This window comes from Hippocampus zosterae, chromosome 5 (genome assembly GCF_025434085.1).
Source record: "Hippocampus zosterae strain Florida chromosome 5, ASM2543408v3, whole genome shotgun sequence".
NCBI classification, from domain to species: domain Eukaryota; kingdom Metazoa; phylum Chordata; class Actinopteri; order Syngnathiformes; family Syngnathidae; genus Hippocampus; species Hippocampus zosterae.
This window is the reverse complement of record NC_067455.1, coordinates 15,933,734-15,952,620: the sequence shown is the minus strand read 5'-3', so window position 1 is coordinate 15,952,620 and position 18,887 is coordinate 15,933,734. Positions and strand designations below refer to the sequence as shown.

At 43.3% G+C, this 18,887-nt stretch overlaps 1 protein-coding gene across 9 annotated transcripts in view; it reads right to left on the bottom strand.

Moving 5' to 3' along the window:
* adgrb1a (adhesion G protein-coupled receptor B1a) overlaps positions 1-18,887 on the bottom strand; it is a 132,329-nt gene that overhangs the window by 45,087 nt on the left and 68,355 nt on the right. For all 9 annotated transcript variants that reach the window (XM_052066404.1, XM_052066402.1, XM_052066409.1 and 6 more), the window contains 4 exons: positions 18,345-18,420; positions 14,591-14,693; positions 14,458-14,501; positions 10,365-10,491 (listed from right to left, as the gene is read on the bottom strand). In XM_052066404.1, coding sequence (XP_051922364.1) covers positions 10,365-10,491; positions 14,458-14,501; positions 14,591-14,693; positions 18,345-18,420 — 350 coding nt within the window. The remainder of the gene's footprint in view (positions 1-10,364; positions 10,492-14,457; positions 14,502-14,590; positions 14,694-18,344; positions 18,421-18,887) is intronic.

The window sequence follows — 18,887 nt, the reverse complement described above, 5'->3', positions numbered from 1 at the left end:
CCGTATCATTTGTCCAAAGAATGAATTTTGAAACAATGGCATTCTTACCATGCAGCAGGATCATCAAAAAGCTACAAAGAAAGGCCCGGTTTCGTAAAAGTTTGCATGTGTAAAAATGAAATGCAAACTTGATTGTTCACATAACAGAAAATAATTTCTGTGCAATTCGTTTTACATGCTATGACAGGAGTGCTGTGATTTCTCAAAAATAACACACTTTTTTTGTCAATAAAAAAAGATCCAAAGTTGACGGTCTAATACAGGGTTATAAGGAAAAAAAATCAACATTTTCCCATTGAGTGCATGTTTACTAGTACGTAGGCTTTGTGAAAAAAAAGGCACACTTTCATTCCAACATGATATTTAGTGTCTAATATTACCCATTCAGCTACAGCTTCTTGTTTACTTTCAAACTTGGCTTGCAGCAGACGTGTGGAATGTCATGCACGTTTTGAGCATGACATCTCTTGATCCACAGGGGACACTTTGATTCTCTCCTCTTTCATGTATAACTGCCTCAAACAACATTGCGTATGCAGGAAGAGTGGGTACGATGACATGAATGTCCATGTCTTATGTTATGTGTTGTGTTATATTTTGTTATTTTATGTCAACTGTTCTATAAAGCCCTTTGTTACAGCTGTAGCTGTTGTGAAAGTGCTGCATAAATAAAGATGCATTTTATTGTATTGTGAGATATAACATAATAAGAAGTGAGGTGTTTCGGGCATGTTCCATAGGCAGGAGGCCCCAGGGACAACCGAGGACACGCTAAACGATGGCCTTGGAACACGTCAGGATCTCTCGGGAATCGTTATATGAAGTGGCTGGGTAGAAGAAAGTTTGGTCCTCCCTGCTGAAGCTACTACCTCCGCAACCCAACCCGGAGAAGCGGTAGATAAGGGATGGATAAGAAGTTGTCTCATGTCCCGTGGACCTTTCCAGTATCATGTCACATCATACAGCAGTGGAGCTGAATAAAAGCCAAGTTGCCATATGGCACCCATCCCTGATGTTCTTGACATCGCTGAGTTCATGACAAAGAGTAAGTTCATGTTCTGTGCTTGTATCCTTCAGTTATAGAAGTCTGATGTTTGATTGTCAGTTCGCCGCATTAGCCTGCCTGCACCGGTCGAAAGCCATTTGCAGTCATTGATATGCACAATTAAGAACAAGTCGTTGGGTATTTGCCTAGCCTCACTTAACGGATGGGATCCCTGTTAGCTCGGTAGTCACATGATGCAGGGACATTGGCGGTCCGATCCCTGGCTCCAGACACTAGCTCTGGGGACATGGAATGTCACCTCTCTGGCAGGGAAGGAGCCCACATCTGTGTGTGAGGCAGAGAAGTTCCTACTAGGTATAATCGTGCCTGCCTCTACACACAGGTAAGAGCTCAGGAACCAGTCCTCCTGAGAGGTGTTGGACAATCTTACACTCTGGAAATGCCCATGGTAAGGTGACGCAGAGCAGGTATGGGCATAATTATTGCCCTCCAGCTTGGTGCCTGTACGTTGGGGTTTACCGCGGTGGATGAGAGTCTCCCTTCAGATGGCGGGTGGGGGGGGGGGGGGGGGGGCGACGAGTTTGTTACCAATGCACCATAGCTGTTCAGAGTACCCATCTCAATGACCCAGGACCACACACAGAGGTTGTTCCACTAATCCTCTTCAAAATAGCTCAGTGACCACTCATCAACTGGGAACCGATCATTTCAAGGATAATCAATGCCAGATTCCAAACCCAACATAAAAGAACCAACATCATACAGTGCTATGCACTTACAACAGCAATGATGAAATAAAGATTATTTATTATTCCGTTCCTGAGCATAATTAAGATGTTTAATGACACCAAGCTGGAGTTTACTGTAACACCAAACGCACAAAAAAAAATAATACACACATTGTATATTTAAATACAAACCATGCTTCGTTTTCTAAAACACTGTGAGTGCTAATGCTACAGTCAATGTAATATCCCATCGAAATGCTAGAGATGAATTAGCAGGACTTCAAATAACAATTTTTTTTTTACTGAGAAACGCTGTGGAAACATACACACAGGTAACAAAATACTCAAAGGCACACGTTTCCTAATCTGTGAAAAACAATTTATATCAATAGAGCTCAATCGCAACTTCCTTCTTATCTCATTGTAAGTGTATAATCCACCGACGCATGGCACCGCATGCGCCTAAGAGGCCAACATGTGCAGGAAAAGTTGGTATCCGTTTTTATTTATTTTTTAGTATTATTTAGTATAGCTCGTTTCTGTGTGCCCTGCGATTGGCTGGCAACCGATTCAGGGTGTCCCCCGCCTACTGCCCGAAGACAGCTGGGATAGGCTCCAGCACCCCCCGCGACCCTTGTGAGGATCAAGCGGCTCGGAAGATAAATGAATGAATGAATGAATATTCTTATTTTGCTTTCTTAATAATTGATTTACCTTTTGTTGTTTCAAGATATATTAAAAGAAATGTTCCTTTCCTCAAAATTCAAGGATACAAAAATCCAAGGATTATTTTTCCATGCCATCCCATTTCCACATGGGATGGCATGAAATACAATCCTCAAGGTCCCAGGTTAGCCCATCAAGTCCCAAGACTTGTGAAAATCATAAAAGATAAAAATAAATATGATAAATAGATCAGGGTCATGCTTCTTCACAGGTTCAATGTGTGTAAAGATGCAAGGCATCAAAGTTGTGGATGTGTCAGAATAAAAATGCAAAAGGCTTGAATTTAAAATATTGACAAGACCATTTTGTACTTGACAAAAAGAACAGAGTGCTCGGGAATAAAGTGTGATGTGCAGGGGTGAATGTGCATCAGGCTATGATGATAGTTTTGATTTGGGTTTTAGTAGTTGAATAAATACCAAATTCTGAAATGAATAATTATTTTATTAATCGTGATTTTAATTTCAATCAAACTAAAAATGATTACTATTTTTTCAATAATTGCCCCACCCTCGTGAGCAGCAAGAAGTATGTCACTGTGGAGTCAACGAACAGAAGGAGTAGGATAGGAGTTATATCACATAACACTTTACTGAACATACTGTACTTCTAAAAATTACGCAAGCCTGAGGAGGTAAATAATTTAGTAAAGCGATAGACCAGAACACCAAAAGCGCTTCAGGAGCACATACAAATCCGTCTTAGTTCTGTAGGAGAATTATGTCAAAACCGAGACAATATTATATACAGTACTAGCTGGTTCGCCGCCCTCCGGGCGGCTCATCAGCTAGTTCCTGCGGAAGGCTGGTAAGGTGTTGAAAAGTGTTGTTCCTTGGTTCAACTTTTTGTTCATCTTCATTGCTTATCGTGAAAATAAAGAGATGTTTAGCTCTACTAAATAACTAACAATTTCATTGCAATGCTTGTGGGTAGACAACATTTTTTCGCTAAGATGCCCGCGCGATCGTAGTGAGCCACTGCCTGAGCGGCGCGCTGGCGGCGCGGTGAAGTAGGTACGTTTTGAAAAGGGACAGACGGAAGGACAGACCGCGTGCGGGACGACGCGCAATATATATATAGAAGATAAACTGATAACATTAGCGATTAAACATCATGTTGAACTCAAAGTACACTTTTTTGTTACAATTCCTAGGTCTAAATAAACAATGGTAAAAATACTCCTTTTTTTCCTTAAATCTATATACAATAACCCCCTTGACTTTGGATTTTTGTTTTGCTTTGATTTTGCAAATAATAAGAAGAAGAATTGAATTCAACAGTAGTTGGCATTTTTATGTTGTCCGAATCCCAAGTCATTACTGATAAGATATTAACTTATACCACATAATCAAAGCATGAGACTGTTATCTTAGTTTTTCCTCTTGCTGTGGTGTTACATACAAGTAGATGCAAACACACCTATTCTTGTAATAACTAAACATTTTTCATTTCATTCACCTTTATTTTACTTTTGATGTACCGCTGCATATTTTTTTTAAATAGTGAGGGAAAACCTTTTCACTGACATGTTGGTTTGACTTTCCTACTTTGAAAATATTCATCAAGCATGATGCTTATTGCTATTGGGCTCTAAAACATCAGAAATAAAAAACAAAACAAAACTTTTGAGTGAGATTCACTGCGCCCTATTCCAAATCAGCAAATGATTGAAATCAATATATCATCCATTCACACACACACACACACACACACACACACACACACACACACACCCTCACACACACACACACGCGCGCACACACACAGTTGTAGATGGGTTAAGCTAAGGTTCCGAGTCTCTGCCTTTAAAATGCAGTGCATGTTTTCTTTTTTCTTTTTCTTTTTTTGGGGGGGAAATATAAATGCCCGCAGCAAATATGGGCTGAGCAAAATAAGCATGAGAAATAACAGCAAGAGAGTAATAGGTTATGTATGCTGTAAAGATGGGAAGTGGAAATGTAATGCGGCATCAGAGAGAAAAAAATGACTGAGGGGTACAAACGAAGATCGAAAGTACAAGTGAAAAAAGGAGCGAGGTGTTTATTATTCTGGGGCCGTAGGAGGCTAGTTACAGACAGACTGGCTGGGCCATTTAGAAAGTACTAAGAAATTCACAGCAGATAATTGGCATGGGGCCCATGGATATCTAAAAAAAAACAGATTGCAGAGGAGGCATCAACAGCAAGAGGAATAAAGGGACTTTGCCTTGCTATCATCCTTGACCAAACAGCTGGTTTGCAAAGTAGGAGGCAGTCAACAGTCAAGGAATGACTGCATTCAAAAATGCCAAAGAAAAAATTTAATTGTACACTAATTTAATCCCCCCTCCGTGAGTCGTCACCTTACCGTGGTGGAGGGGTTTGTGTGTCCCAATGATCCTAGAAGCTAAGTTGTCTGGGGCTTTATGCCCCTGGCAGGGTCAACCATGGCAAACAGGTTCTAGGTGAGGGGCCAGACAAAGCACGGCTCAAAGACCCCAATGATGAAAACAATAAATGGATCTAGGTTTCCCTTGCCCGGACGCGGGTCACCGGGGCCCCCCTCTGGAGCCAGGCCTGGAGGTGGGGCTCGTTGGCAAGCGCCTGGTGGCCGGGCCTACACCCATGGGGCCCGGCCGGGCACAGCCCGAAGAGGCAACATGGGTCCCCCTTCCCTTGGGCTCACCACCCATGAGAGGGGCCAAAGGGGTCGGGTGCAATGTGAGCTGGGCGGCAGCCAAAGGCGGGGACCCTGGCGGTCCGATCCTCGGCTGCAGAAGCTAGCTCTTGGGACATGGAATGTCACCTCTCTGGCAGGGAAGGAGCCCGAGCTGGTGTGTGAGGCAGAGAATTTCCGACTGGATATAGTCGGACTTGCCTCCACACACAGCCTGGGTTCTGGTACCAGTTCTCTCGAGAGGGGTTGGACTCTCTTCCACTCTGGAGTTGCTCACGGTGAGAGGCGCAGAGCAGGTGTGGGCATACTCATTGCCCCCCGGCTCAGTGCCTGTACATTGGGGTTCACACCGGTAGACGAGAGGGTTGCCTCCCTCCGCCTTCGGGTGGGTGGACGGGTCCTGACTGTTGTTGGTGCATATGCACCAAACAGCAGCTCAGCATACCCACCCTTTTTGGAGTCCTTGGAGGGTGTGCTGGAGAGTACTCCTGCTGGGGACTCCCTTGTTCTGCTGGGGGACTTCAATGCTCACGTGGGCAATGACAGTGAGACCTGGAGGGGCGTGATTGGGAGGAACGGCCCCCCCGATCAGAACCCGAGTGGTGTTTTGTTATTGGACTTCTGTGCTCGTCACGGATTGTCCATAACGAACACCTTGTTCAAGCATAAGGGTGTCCATATGTGCACTTGGCACCAGGACACCCTAGGCCGCAATTCGATGATCGAATTTGTAGTTGTATCATCGGATTTGCGGCCGCATGTTCTGGACACTCGGGTGAAGAGAGGGGCGGAGCTGTCAACTGATCACCACTTGGTGGTGAGTAGGCTCCGATGGTGGGGGAAGATGCCGGTCCGTCCTGGCAGACCCAAACGTATAGTGAGGGTTTGTTGGGAGCGTCTGGCGGAATCCCCTGTCAGAAGGAGTTTCAACTCCCACCTCCGACAGAGCTTTTCCTATGTTCCGGGGGACATTGAGCCAGAGTGGACCATGTTCCGTGCCTCTATTGTTGAGGCGGCCAATCTGAGTTGTGGCCGTAAGGTGGTTGGTGCCTGCCGTGGCGGCAACCCCCGTACTCGCTGGTGGACACCAGCAGTAAGGGATGCCGTCAAGCTGAAGAAGGAGTCCTATCGAGCCTTTATGGCCTGTGGGACCCCAGAGGCAGCTGACGGGTATCGACTGGCCAAGCGGACCGTGGCTTCGGTGGTCGCCGAGGCAAAACCCCGAGCGTGGGAAGAGTTCGGTGAGGCCATGGAAGCCGACTTCCGGACGGCTTCGAGGAAATTCTGGTCCACCATCCGACATCTCAGGAGGGGGAAGCAGTGCACCACTAACAGTGGGGATGGGGCGCTGCTAACTTCGACTCGGGACGTTGTGAACCGGTGGGCAGAGTACTTCGAAGACCTCCTCAACTCCACCAACATGCCTTCCTTGGAGGAAGCAGAGCCTGGGGACTCTGAGGTGGGCTCTCCTATCTCTGTGGTTGAAGTCACCGATGTGGTTAAAAAGCTCCTTGGTGGCAAGGCCCCAGGGGTGGATGAGATCCGCCCGGAGTTCCTCAAGGCTCTGGATGTTGTGGGGCTGTCCTGGTTGACACGCCTCTGCAACATCGCGTGGTCAACAGGGAGAGTGCCTCTGGATTGGCAGACCGGGGTGGTAGTCCCTCTTTTTAAAAAAGGGGACCGGAGGGTGTGTTCCAACTACAGAGGGATCACACTCCTCAGCCTCCCTGGTAAGGTCTATTCAGGAGTGCTGGAGAGGAGGTCCGTCAGGAAGTCGAGCCTCAGATTGAGGAGGAGCAGTGTGGTTTTCGTCCCGGCCGTGGAACAGTGGACCAGCTCTACACCCTTAGCAGGGTCCTTGAGGGTATGTGGGAATTCGCCCAACCAGTCTATATGTGTTTTGTGGACTTGGAGAAGGCGTTTGACCGTGTCCCTCGGGGAGTTCTGTGGGGGGTGCTTCGTGGGTATGGGGTACCGAACCCCCTGATACGGGCTGTTCGGTCACTATACCACCGATGTCAGAGTTTGGTTCGCATTGCCGGCAGTAAGTCGGAATCGTTTCCAGTGGGGGTAGGACTCCGCCAAGGCTGCCCTTTGTCGCCGATTCTGTTCATAACTTTTATGGACAGAATTTCTAGGCGCAGCCGAAGCGTTGAAGGGGTCCGTTTTGGGGGCCTCAGTATTGCATCCCTGCTTTTTGCAGATGATGTGGTGCTGTTGGCTCCTTCAAACGGGGCTCTCCAACTCTCACTGGAGCGTTTCGCAGCCGAGTGTGAAGCGGTTGTGATGAAAATCAGCACCTCCAAATCTGAAACCATGGTCCTCAGTCGGAAAAGGGTGGAGTGCCCCCTCCGGGTCGGGAGGAGATCTTGCCCCAAGTGGAGGAGTTCAAGTATTTTGTGGTCTTGTTCACGAGTGGGGACAGGAGGGAGCGGGAGATCGACAGGCGGATCGGTGCAGCGTCTGCTGTGATGCGGACGTTGTATCGGTCTGTCGTGGTGAAGAAGGAGCTGAGCCAAAGGGCGAAGCTCTCAATTTACCGGTCGATCTACGTCCCAACCCTCATCTATGGTTACGAGCTATGGGTCGTGACCGAAAGAACGAGATCCCGGATACAAGCGGCCGAAATGAGTTTTCTCCGCAGGGTGTCCGGGCTGTCCCTTAGAGATAAGGTGAGAATCTCGGTCATCCGGGAGGGGCTCAGAGTCGAGCCGCTTCTCCTCCACATCGAGAGGAGCCAGATGAGGTGGCTTGGGCATCTGATTCGGATGCCTCCTGAGCGCCTCCCTGGTGAGGTGTTCCGGACATGTCCCACCGGGAGGAGACCCAGAGGAAGACCCAGGACACGCTGGAGAGACTATGTCACCCAGCTGGCCTGGGAACGTCTCGGGATACCCCGGGAGAGCTGGAAGAAGTAGCTAGGGAGAGGGAAGTCTGGGCTTCCCTGCTAAAGCTGTTGCCCCCGCGACCCGGCCCCGGATAAGCGGTAGATGGATGGATGGATGGATGGATGGATGGATGGATGGATGGACTAATTTAATCCAAACTTTTCACACAGGTACCACCCAAAAAAATAGCGAGCTCTCCAAGTACAACCCTCCCAACCAAGAGGGCCGAATGTTCATTTTTAAAAAAAAAGAAGAAAAAAAAACAGGAGCAGAAGTTGTGCTCATAATATTATTTAGGGGGCCATATTATGCTAAATCAACTTTTAAGATTTTAACGATATTAAAATGCTAATTCCTCAACACCGCCCCCCCCCCACACACACGTGAACCCCACCCCAAAATGGTGTTTTCCTCAGAGCATTCCTGCTCATTCTGCCAATCTCAGCACCAGCCCCATCCAATCCAAGGATCCAAGAAAACAACTGGGTCCTCACTTTTTGATGACACTTGAGGAGATTCCCACGCAGCGCCCCTGCAGACGAAACACCGGAGTTGTGGACAAGTGCACTAAGTCTTCCTAGTTACGCCTTAGTTTATAAAATACGCAAGTGGCCAAAACGAGTGACTGGGTGTGAGAAGTGTAGGATATCGTTGGCCACATTAGCATGATTGCCAAAGTCATTCTTCAATGTTTGAAAAACAAGAAAAAAACTCAACTTTTTTTGAATGCACATTAGGATGTTTGGATGGTCAACAAGTAAGTGGAAGGAAAAAGACCCAATGAAAAATACCAATGTGCTTTCTAAAAACTTTTTTTTCTGTAGAAGGTTAAGGAAAGGTGGCATAAAAGTTTGATTTCTATTGTGTGTGTGTGTGTGTGTGTGTGTGTGGCGAAATAAATTGTCATTTAGAAACTGCATTTTGGTTTTCCTTGGGGTTTCTCTGTGTGATGTTAAACCTGGTCTATTGAACTGAAATCTTTGTGTGTGACAAATATGCAAAGAACACAGAAATCAGGAAGGGAGCAAATCATTTTTCAAGGCACTGTACATGCGCAAGAGAGTATTAGGTCACTACACTGACATAGTATGAACATTAAATAAGGTTAATGTAACTATTAACAAAAGCTAGATACTGCTTTGGGGCAGCGTCTTCTGCAAACAAGCACTTCCAGTGCACTGCTGAGGAGCAACTTTGCACATGAAACTACATTACAGTATGCACAAAACAGTTCACTGTTTTTCTTATGGTAGTTTAAATAGGTTTTTAAAATGAATAATTAGTCATATTGATTGATATGAAATCCTTTTATTGTGAAATATTTTCCACCATTATCGCCCAGCCCTATGAAGCACATAAAGTTCAAAAAGGCATTTATTTCACCTTTATGTTGACCAGTTTATTTGATTTGTTCAATGTTACGTGTTAAAACAAAATGACCTGAATTCAGCCTTTTTTTCTGTGCGTCCTTATTTTCAAAAGGAATAAATAATAAAAAATAATAATGACTAATATTGACCAATCTGAAATATTTATATTGTGATATACTTTTCAGTTATATCTCCCAGCCCTAGTTTTCCTGCTCTCTGTTCATTTGGCCTAACGAAGCCTTCCGTTCAAGTTGTACAGGTGGAGGTCAAAACAGCACCATACTATACCATCAATGTAATTCTTTATGGGGGAAAAATGCTGTTACCAGGGTAACCAGCGAGAGAGAAAAACATACTTTTCAAACAATTTACAATCTAATAATAACTAATAGCAAGAAATGAACACTCTCCAATGAGAAAGTGTATATTTTCCCCGATGAGAATGGTGGTACGTTTGAGTCAGATTCTGATTGCTCAGACACTGTTTCCCCATTATGACACATTTCTGCCTCGCTGTGCTCAGCTTCAGTCACATTGTGAAGGAATTGTGTTGTGGCATGCTGTAGCTCAAAACATTATAGCCTCACATGAACATGGGATCATGTGGACATAAACAAGAATGACGAATGAGATTCAAATTTTGCACAATATAACCGGCGAACATCTAATACTGCAAATCTCCCATCACGCCCCCCCCCCCCCCCCCGAAATTGCCCAAACGCAACGAAATCCTTAAATTGGTAGCTACTTGTGGTCAGCAAGCTTGGTAATTATGTCTTTTTTTTTTTTTTTGCAGCATTGCTTTGGCCTGCTGAGGCAAGAGAGATAGTGACAAAGATGGGGAGAGGGGGAGGATCTGTTGATAATGTAATGACAATGACGCCCTGGGTTGAAAAAAAGGGGGGGCTGGTGCGTGGACATTACAACACACTAACAGACACAGAGTCCGCTACGCGTTCTTTTGACGATATCGAGCGACGGTGACACTTACCATTTCGGGATGAAGTCGTGCTAAAATGGCGAAGGTGGACAGTCTGTCACACAGGCATTTGGTTCTGAGTGCATCGACGAGTACGGTTTTGCAGCCCCTAGCAGACCAGGATCCCAGCAGAGAGGAGCTACATCGACACGCACACATGCAAGGAAGCGATGCAGTCAAAATAGCGATGGCAAAAGGCAAAGAATGCAGTGAGAACCCCACAGCGATAGACCCGCTACTTAATCCACTTTATCTTCGTTATTTGCAATCTAAGGCGCAGCAAGAGACGCAAATGCGGTGATGAGGAGGCTCTGGGGCGGCGCGCTGCAGGTTTCTGCGTGGACACATTTATTTGCAAAGATATACCCAAAAACAAAACAACAGTTGCAGTGTTTTGTTTTGTTTTTTGGGTGCGGAGATAAAAACATCGTGGTTTTTGTCATAAAAAAAGAAAAAAAAAACATTAATAAAAATTACTACAACGTCATGATCCAAATCCAAACATAAAACACTGCATCGTTAAATGTGTGCATTGTGTTTTTAAAATACAGTAACTGCCCTTTTGCAGTATTTAAACAATAGTCTTTGTTTTTTGTTGGAAGTCAAGGGTTATATTTTCATGTCAGCATCTTCACTTCATGTAGCTTAAATCGATTTCTATTTACCCTTGCCAAGGACATGACATTTGCACATACTGTATATTTCAGTTTAATATTTTTCCATATCAACCCAAGTGATTGGTCTGTAAAGATCTTCCAATAACAACTAGATGATTACGACATATTTCATGTATTCCAAATATTGTAATTGGGCAAAAAAAACAACAACTTTAAAGTAAATTTGACTTGAAATCAATTTGCTTTCCTATGCAGGATCAGAAGCTGGAAAATCACACTGAATTTCATTTTCATCTTCGTTTCACACGTCTTGCACATCTTCCAGAAAATCAAACTTAAGATGGGAAATAGAGTAAGCCAGATACTTGCATACCTGTCAACTTGTACGTTTTCCCCGTATTTTATACGTTTTTTTTTCTTTTCATTTCAAATCATGTACGGCATATTAAAACTTTTATATGGAAAAAAAAACTAAAACAATTGTGAACCGAACTCACAAAGACCATTTTGGCTTAAATCCAGATCGTCTCACCTGCTTCTAACCAACGACAATGCCGTCGTCGATCGCTACTATTGTCACGGCAAAACAGCAAAAGTAATCCTCAATCGTATATTTTTTTTCATCGCTGCGTACGGTCGGATTGATAAAGCATGCTGTGCGCATGCGTAGTAAGCCGTTTACGTTTTTGTTGCTTTGTAAGGGGAATCGTAATCATTTATAAGGGCAGGTATTAGTCGAGGTATGTGCTTGTCTCTGCAAAATCTCATCAAATTATGTTTTATTTGGCTGGGATAATATAGGCGCCTAATAGTTTCCAACTTTGTTATCCAGATGGACAAATTGTTCCTATTTCAGATAAACATGCAGGAGTATTTATCCAGTCAAGATTACAAAACACCGTGATTACCAGTTGAGTGTGCACATTTAACAACCATCCAAATAGAGCTGAGACCGTGCATCAATACCCTGAAATGGAAGCATTTTGCCCCTAAATTTCAAGACAGTGCAAGTACATTTTTCATCGACTCGACCAGTGAATTTGCTGTTCAAAATAAATAAACAATTGTGAACCGAACTCACAAAGACCATTTTGGCTTAAATCCAGATCGTCTCACCTGCTTCTAACCAACGACAATGCCGTCGTCGATCGCTAAAGAAAGATCGATAAAGAAATACATTATTCTCAACTTTTATTTTATTGCTGAGAAACTGCTCCACACTTCACCCCAGTTGTTGGGCTTAATACACAAATAAGCTGATTTGCCAACCAAATATCACTCCAAAACAAGAATGACCAATGTAACTGGCTACTGTGTGATTTGATTCTGAGCAAGCACTCTGTTGCTTGCAGGACAACTCCGCTTATCCATTCCTCTTAAATGAGTGATGATATAACACAGATGAAGTGTTTGTTGATTCCGGACGAGTAAAAAGTCGATACCAGGGATAATTGTAGCACTTGTAAAGCTTAATTTCATCAAAGGAGTGGAATCCTTCCAATATGCAGAGCTGGATGACAGGAGTGATATACAGTACAGCGCAGAGTGACATAAAAACATTGACCGTACAATGTAACCTAACATTGTCTAAACAAAACTATTGTTGACATTGTTTGTTTTTCATGTGTGGTATATTATGTTTGCTACAGAATATAAATCCATCCATCCGTTTTCTGATCCGCTTATCCGCTATCAGCCTGGCATCGGAAGACGCCATTATCTACCTCCTCCATTCAGTGCTGTCACACTTGGAGAAGGCTGGGAGCACTGTGAGAATCATGTTCTTTCATTTCTCCACTGCCTTCAAAACCATGCAGCCCAACTTACTGGGAGGCAAAGTGCAGAACGCCGGAGTGGACCACCATCTCACAGCATAGATCATAGACTACCTCACAAATTGGCCGCAGTACGTGAGGTTGCAGAGCTGTGAGTCGGACAGGCTTCTCTGCCGCACTGGAGCGCCGCAGGGGACTGTTTTGGCTCCATTCCGGTTCATCCGCTACACCTTGGACTTCAGACACGCCACTCCAAACTGCCACCTTCAGAAGTTCGCCGATGACTCTGCGATAGTTGGCCTCATTACAGAGGGGGACGATCGGTTGTACAAGGGACTGACGAAGGACTTTGTGGACTAGTGCCAGCAGAATCTCCTCCAGATCAACCCTAGGAAAACTAAGGAGTTGGTTGTAGATTTCTGCAGGAAACAGTCCTCACCAGCACCGATGAACATCCAGGGTATGGACATAGAAAGGGTGACCTCCTACAAGTACCTAGGTGTTCTTTTGAACAACAAACTGGACTGGTCTACAAACACGGACACCCTGATTAGGGAAGGACAGAGCCGACTCTTCCTTCACAGGAAACTGAGGTCTTTTGGGGTTCAGAGTTCGCTCCTTAAGACTTTCTATAACTCGGTGGTGGCCTCGACCATCCATTATGTGTGATGGTCAGGCAGCATCTCAGCCCGGGACATAAAGAGACTGGAGCGACTGGTCAGGAAGCCCAGTTCTGTCCTGGGCTGCTCCCTTGACACTCTGGAGGAGGTGGGCAACAGAACGATGCTAACTAAGCTAAAAGCTATGATGGACAGTCCCTCCCACACCCTCCAGCCCGCCCTGACAGCACTAGGTAGCTCCTTCAGCCAGAGACTGTTACACCCGCGCTGCAAGAAGGAGAGATACCGACGCTCGTTCCTACCGACTGCTGTAAGGCTGCTGAATGGAAATAACAACAATAATAATAATAATAATAATAATTAAATGATGTGATGTGTGTGATGTGAAAAACAATTGTAAATAGCACTGCGATTTATCCATTTTGTATTTATATTGCACTTAATTGAATGGTGTTTGTTTTTTCTTCTTTCTTCTTTCTACCCACATTCTTGCTGCTGTAGGCTGTAAATTTCCCCAGTGTGGGACAAATAAAGGATATCTTAATCCTTGCAAGGGTCACGGGGTGTGCTGGAGCCAATCCCAGCCGTCTTCCGGCACTAGGCAGGGGACACCCTGAACCGGTTGCCATCCAATCGCAAGGCACACAAAGACGAACAACCATCCGCGCTCGCACTCGCACCTTGGGACAATTTAGAGTGTTCAATCAGCCTGTCATGCATGCTTTTGGAATGTGGGAGGAAACCGGAGTACTCGGAGAAAACCCACGCAGGCACGGGGAGAACATGTAAACTCCACACAGGAAAGCCAGAGCTGGAATTGAACCCAATACCTCTGCACTGTGAGGTCGACACGCTAACCACTCGACCATCGGGTCGCCCTATGTGGTCAGTTATGTCTGTAATATATGCACGGGCTAGCATTTTACTTTCCCAGTCTGCCAACCACATGTGCCAAGTAAACTTTTTGATTTTTTAATACAAGGAGAGTCTGAACATAGAAATCATAAGTACAGCTCAAGTTGGAATGTTTTTAATGCACTGGATAGTTTGGCCTGAAAGCAAGTTAGCAAATAAGTATTAAAACGTATCTTACCTTTCATTTTCATCCCAGGATATACATGTCTGATTCGTGGTGCCCTATTGGAGGAAACAATTGTAAAATTAATATAAAAAGTCACTGGCTGCTCTATTTGCTTGCTCTTCTGAAACATCGAGTTGTCACTCACGTTGTACAAGTGAGAGAATTCAACTATAACAGGAGCAGAAAGTGAAGCAGGAGTGGGTTTAATGGTGACGGATACAATCTTGGAGTTGAGTATAGTGCCATTTCTGCATTGAGAAAAGAGGAAGAAAGAGAAAAACAACAAATTTCACTGTGGCAATAATTAGTCTCTGCCCCCCAAAAGTTCTTTCATTTTGTTTACATCAGGGGTCACCAACGTGGTGCCCACCTGCACCAGGTAGCCCCCAAGAACCAAATGATTAACCCGGGGGTCTGTTTTAAAATAGAGCACATACTGGGAGAAATTTTTGGAATTTTGTCATTTGAAAATGTAAACACTGGCAGAGATGAATAGAAAAAAAGTGTGACATTGGCTGTATCTGTTTGCTGATCATTGTGAAAAATCATCGACATGATCAGTGTATTCACATGAATTGTCAAATATTAGCCTTTTTTCTAATATGTAGAAATAACTGTTCCAGTTGAAGACGCGGTGTCTTGAAAATGCCTAATAGTCAGTCGGGAGGGAAACGAGCATCCTTCCAACAACAGGTCTCCCTTTCACCAAATTCTGGGCCCCCATGCAACAGCCTCCAACAGCTTTGTTCCCATTGCCATAAAACACTTTCAAACAAATCACAGTAACACTGAATTTTCTTTTTTTTTTGTACATCTCGAGCATCAGTATTCCTTCATTTTTCTGTAAATAGCATTGTCACTTATCCATAATTTTGCACACTTCTGTTTTATACTGTACACATCAACAACTTTTCTGTACTTTATGGAGACGTTTTATGCTAAATGTATATTTCTGTTATGTATAGTGTTTGTTGCTGTAAGAGTGACACCAACTATCGCCTACAAATCATTCATTTTGAGTTTGAATCAGGATGATGTGATTCACCCATCCTGATTCATTTGCACGCAGGTTGGCAAGGTATGGCTGGTCAAATGGGTCGTCTCTCAACTTGTGGGTTGCGAGTTTGATCCCTGGCTACCTTGAAGTATTCTTGAGGAAGACAGTAAAGGCCCCGTTATGAATGAAATCGGTCAAATCATGAGTACACACATCAGTCAGTTTGTGAATGAGGTGAGAGTAAAAGAGATTCCGCTCTTTCAATCTCAAATGTAGAAAGAGTTATACAAGTGAATTTACATGAACGCTGTGAATATTGGATTTTTTCACGTCAAAAACTTTCATTGTCATGACGAACTGCACAGGTAGAATTTTGATGAAAAAAGGACAATAAATATATTCCATTTTGATGTTGAAGCAGACTTCTTTTCAACCTCCAAAGGTGCACTTAAAATCACAGCAATTCATTATGATGTCTCCCCAAAATAGTTACAAAAAGTGAAAACTGCAGTAAAAATCCAAAATAATAATGACGAAATGTACATACTGTACATGCACTGAATGGAGTTCCGTGGCAACATCCAACTACTGTACATCTCAACGCACATGAGCAACACAATTGATTTTATAGACTATATTGACAGTAAATCATATTACAAATGCTAAAAAGATGTTTACTTGAGAAAATTGTATGTCATGACAAACAAAAGAGATCTATTTGTCAAGGTAATTTATGTAATGTAATGTAAAATGCCAAATTGCTGCATAGATGCCAATTTGCAGTCACAATATCCATCCATGTATGCATTTTCTAACCCACTAATCCTCACGAGCGTGGCGGGTGTGCTGGAGCCTATCGCAGCCGTCTTCAGGCAGTAGGTGGGGGACACCCTGAACCGGTTGCCATCCAATCACAGGGCACACAAAGATGAACAACCATCCGCGCTCACACTCACACCTAGGGACAATTTAAAGTGTCTCGTTAACCTGGCATGCATGTTTTTGGAATGTGGGAGGAAACCAGAGTACCGGTACCCGGAGAAAACCCACGCAGACACAGGGAGAACATGCAAATTCCACACAGGAAGGCTGATGCCGGAATTGAACCCTTCAACTCTGCACTGTGAGGTGGACGTGCTAACCAGTCGACATAATTTCATGGTCATAACCAATATAAAACGGACTGTTGCGTCTGCTGAATCTTCACAAATTATGATGGGATGATTCCCATCAGAAAGAACGGAATGTTGTGGACTTTGAATGTATGTAACAAATTCAATGGCACCTTTGATAATGATAAATAAATAAATAAATCTAATGAATAATGTGAAACCCATGAGGTCAGAAAATAAACACTTTTTTTTTATAAACACAACGTTACGTTTTGCTAGTCCACCGATGCTTCACATCCCATTGAGCATGCTAACCATTTGCACCAAAGCCTAATTGAAACATAAAAAAACACCGTATGCTCCATCACGTATTACGGTTACAGCTTTTGTGGAACTGACCTCAATGATGCCGAGAAGTTTTAGATTTTGCCCCTCTTGCGTAGCTAAATTGGGGAACAAAATATGAACAACTGCACTCAGTACAACACTATGCAGTTAAACACTGCAAAAAACAAAAACAATTTCTCAACTTATTGTTTTGCTTATAAGACAGAACGTAATATAGCTGGTACAGTATAGTTGTCGATATGCATGTGTACTTGGCTGCTGAGTTTATGTTGCAGGTAAAGCAATCCAATTTCTCGATTCTTTTGTTTCTTGCACGAGAAGTTTAGCAGATTTGTTTTCCAATAGCTTCATATCATTTTATGCCATTTTATTTCATACCCTCTTCTCCTATTTGTGATTCTTGTTTTTCACAGAATCCATCAATCATGAGGAAAGAGACAATCACAAGGAAATGAATCGCTAATGGTGGTATGCCGAATGCTTCCAGACAGCCAAACGTGTTCAAATCTTGCCCCTCGTTTTGATTCCTCACAGTGTCAGAGTATGCTTTAACCATAATCATCCTTTCACCAGTCCAAAACACAATCTGTCACGATAATCTTTCATGTCATCTAGTCTCTTGCCTCAAACTCATCTCATTTAGCTGGAGGGGCAAATCAAATGCAAAAATGAAAGAAGATAAGAATGAAATGAAATGGCAGGCTGAAGAGGAGATGTGGAAGATGAAAGCAGTTCCAAGACTCGGAACAAACATCGGAGGATTGATGAGATTCAATGTTTAATTTCCCCAATTCTGTATGTTTCTACAAGATCATAAAACATACTACAACTACAAAGTAGAGATTTCCTACCGGAAGTACTTGGACATATTGTATGCAAATGCAATGACTTAAACCATAGGCAGACGGAGATGGTGCTGTCACCCTGGGCACTTTTTTACAAATCCAATTATTTATTGGATGGATACCGATGGCACTACAGCATACATGGACAGGCATGGCGAATAGTAATTTCTCAATTTCTCAACTGTCCAAGTCACATAATCATTAAAAGAAAAAAAAAACACCAGCTGTAGTAGCTTCCATACAGGGCAAGCATAGACCATTAAACAATAAAAATAAGATCCATTAAAAGTGTGTCAATCATCAAACAAGCAGAAAAAAAAAGACGTCCATCGGATAATTTTTTTCCCTCACTTGTATGGCACTTTTCTACCTTAGGTATCTTGGTGCTTAACACATTTCCTCATTCACCGACTGATTATGCAGCATCAAGAGCAACTGAGGGCTCATGATATTGCTCAAATACGCTTAGCCTGAGATGGTGCTCTGTGTTCTAGTTGACATCATTGTGTGTGGAAAAAATATAAAACGTGATCTACAACATTTTAAAGAAATGACTCCAACATTTATTTAACTCAATTGATTAAACAATGGCCTTACCTTTGCAAATTCAGAACGCTTCCCAAGTTTCTGTACAGAATGATACCTGTTACAAATGTCGAGGAGTCGTCTGAATCTGAGAAAAACAGAAATATCAGGAGAGAGAAAAATAATAATAAAAATAAATCTGTCGGTCAGATTTTAGAATTTCAATATTGTAGTCATTGTTTGAACAACATGTGTCTGAGGAAAATGCAGGCCACCCATGCTGCTTCAATTCCTCCATCTCTTTAGAATCGAGGTGGCCTACATGACTAGTCAACTATGAATGTTGACTACCTTGGACACATATTGACTTCATGTTCCCAAGATCACTTTAATTTGAGAGTATTCTGATTGTTAAAACTAATAGTCAGAATCATATAATTTGTTCATTTTCATTTTTAATCCATTTTTTTTGAAGAGCCATTGCACCTATTTTACATGAGAAAAATATCGCGGTAAACCACCCAACAAAAATATAAAAAGTATGCATGTTGACACACTGGAATGATTGTGTCTCAATTTACCCCAAAATCTACTTAAACAGCGTGAAATTTGGAC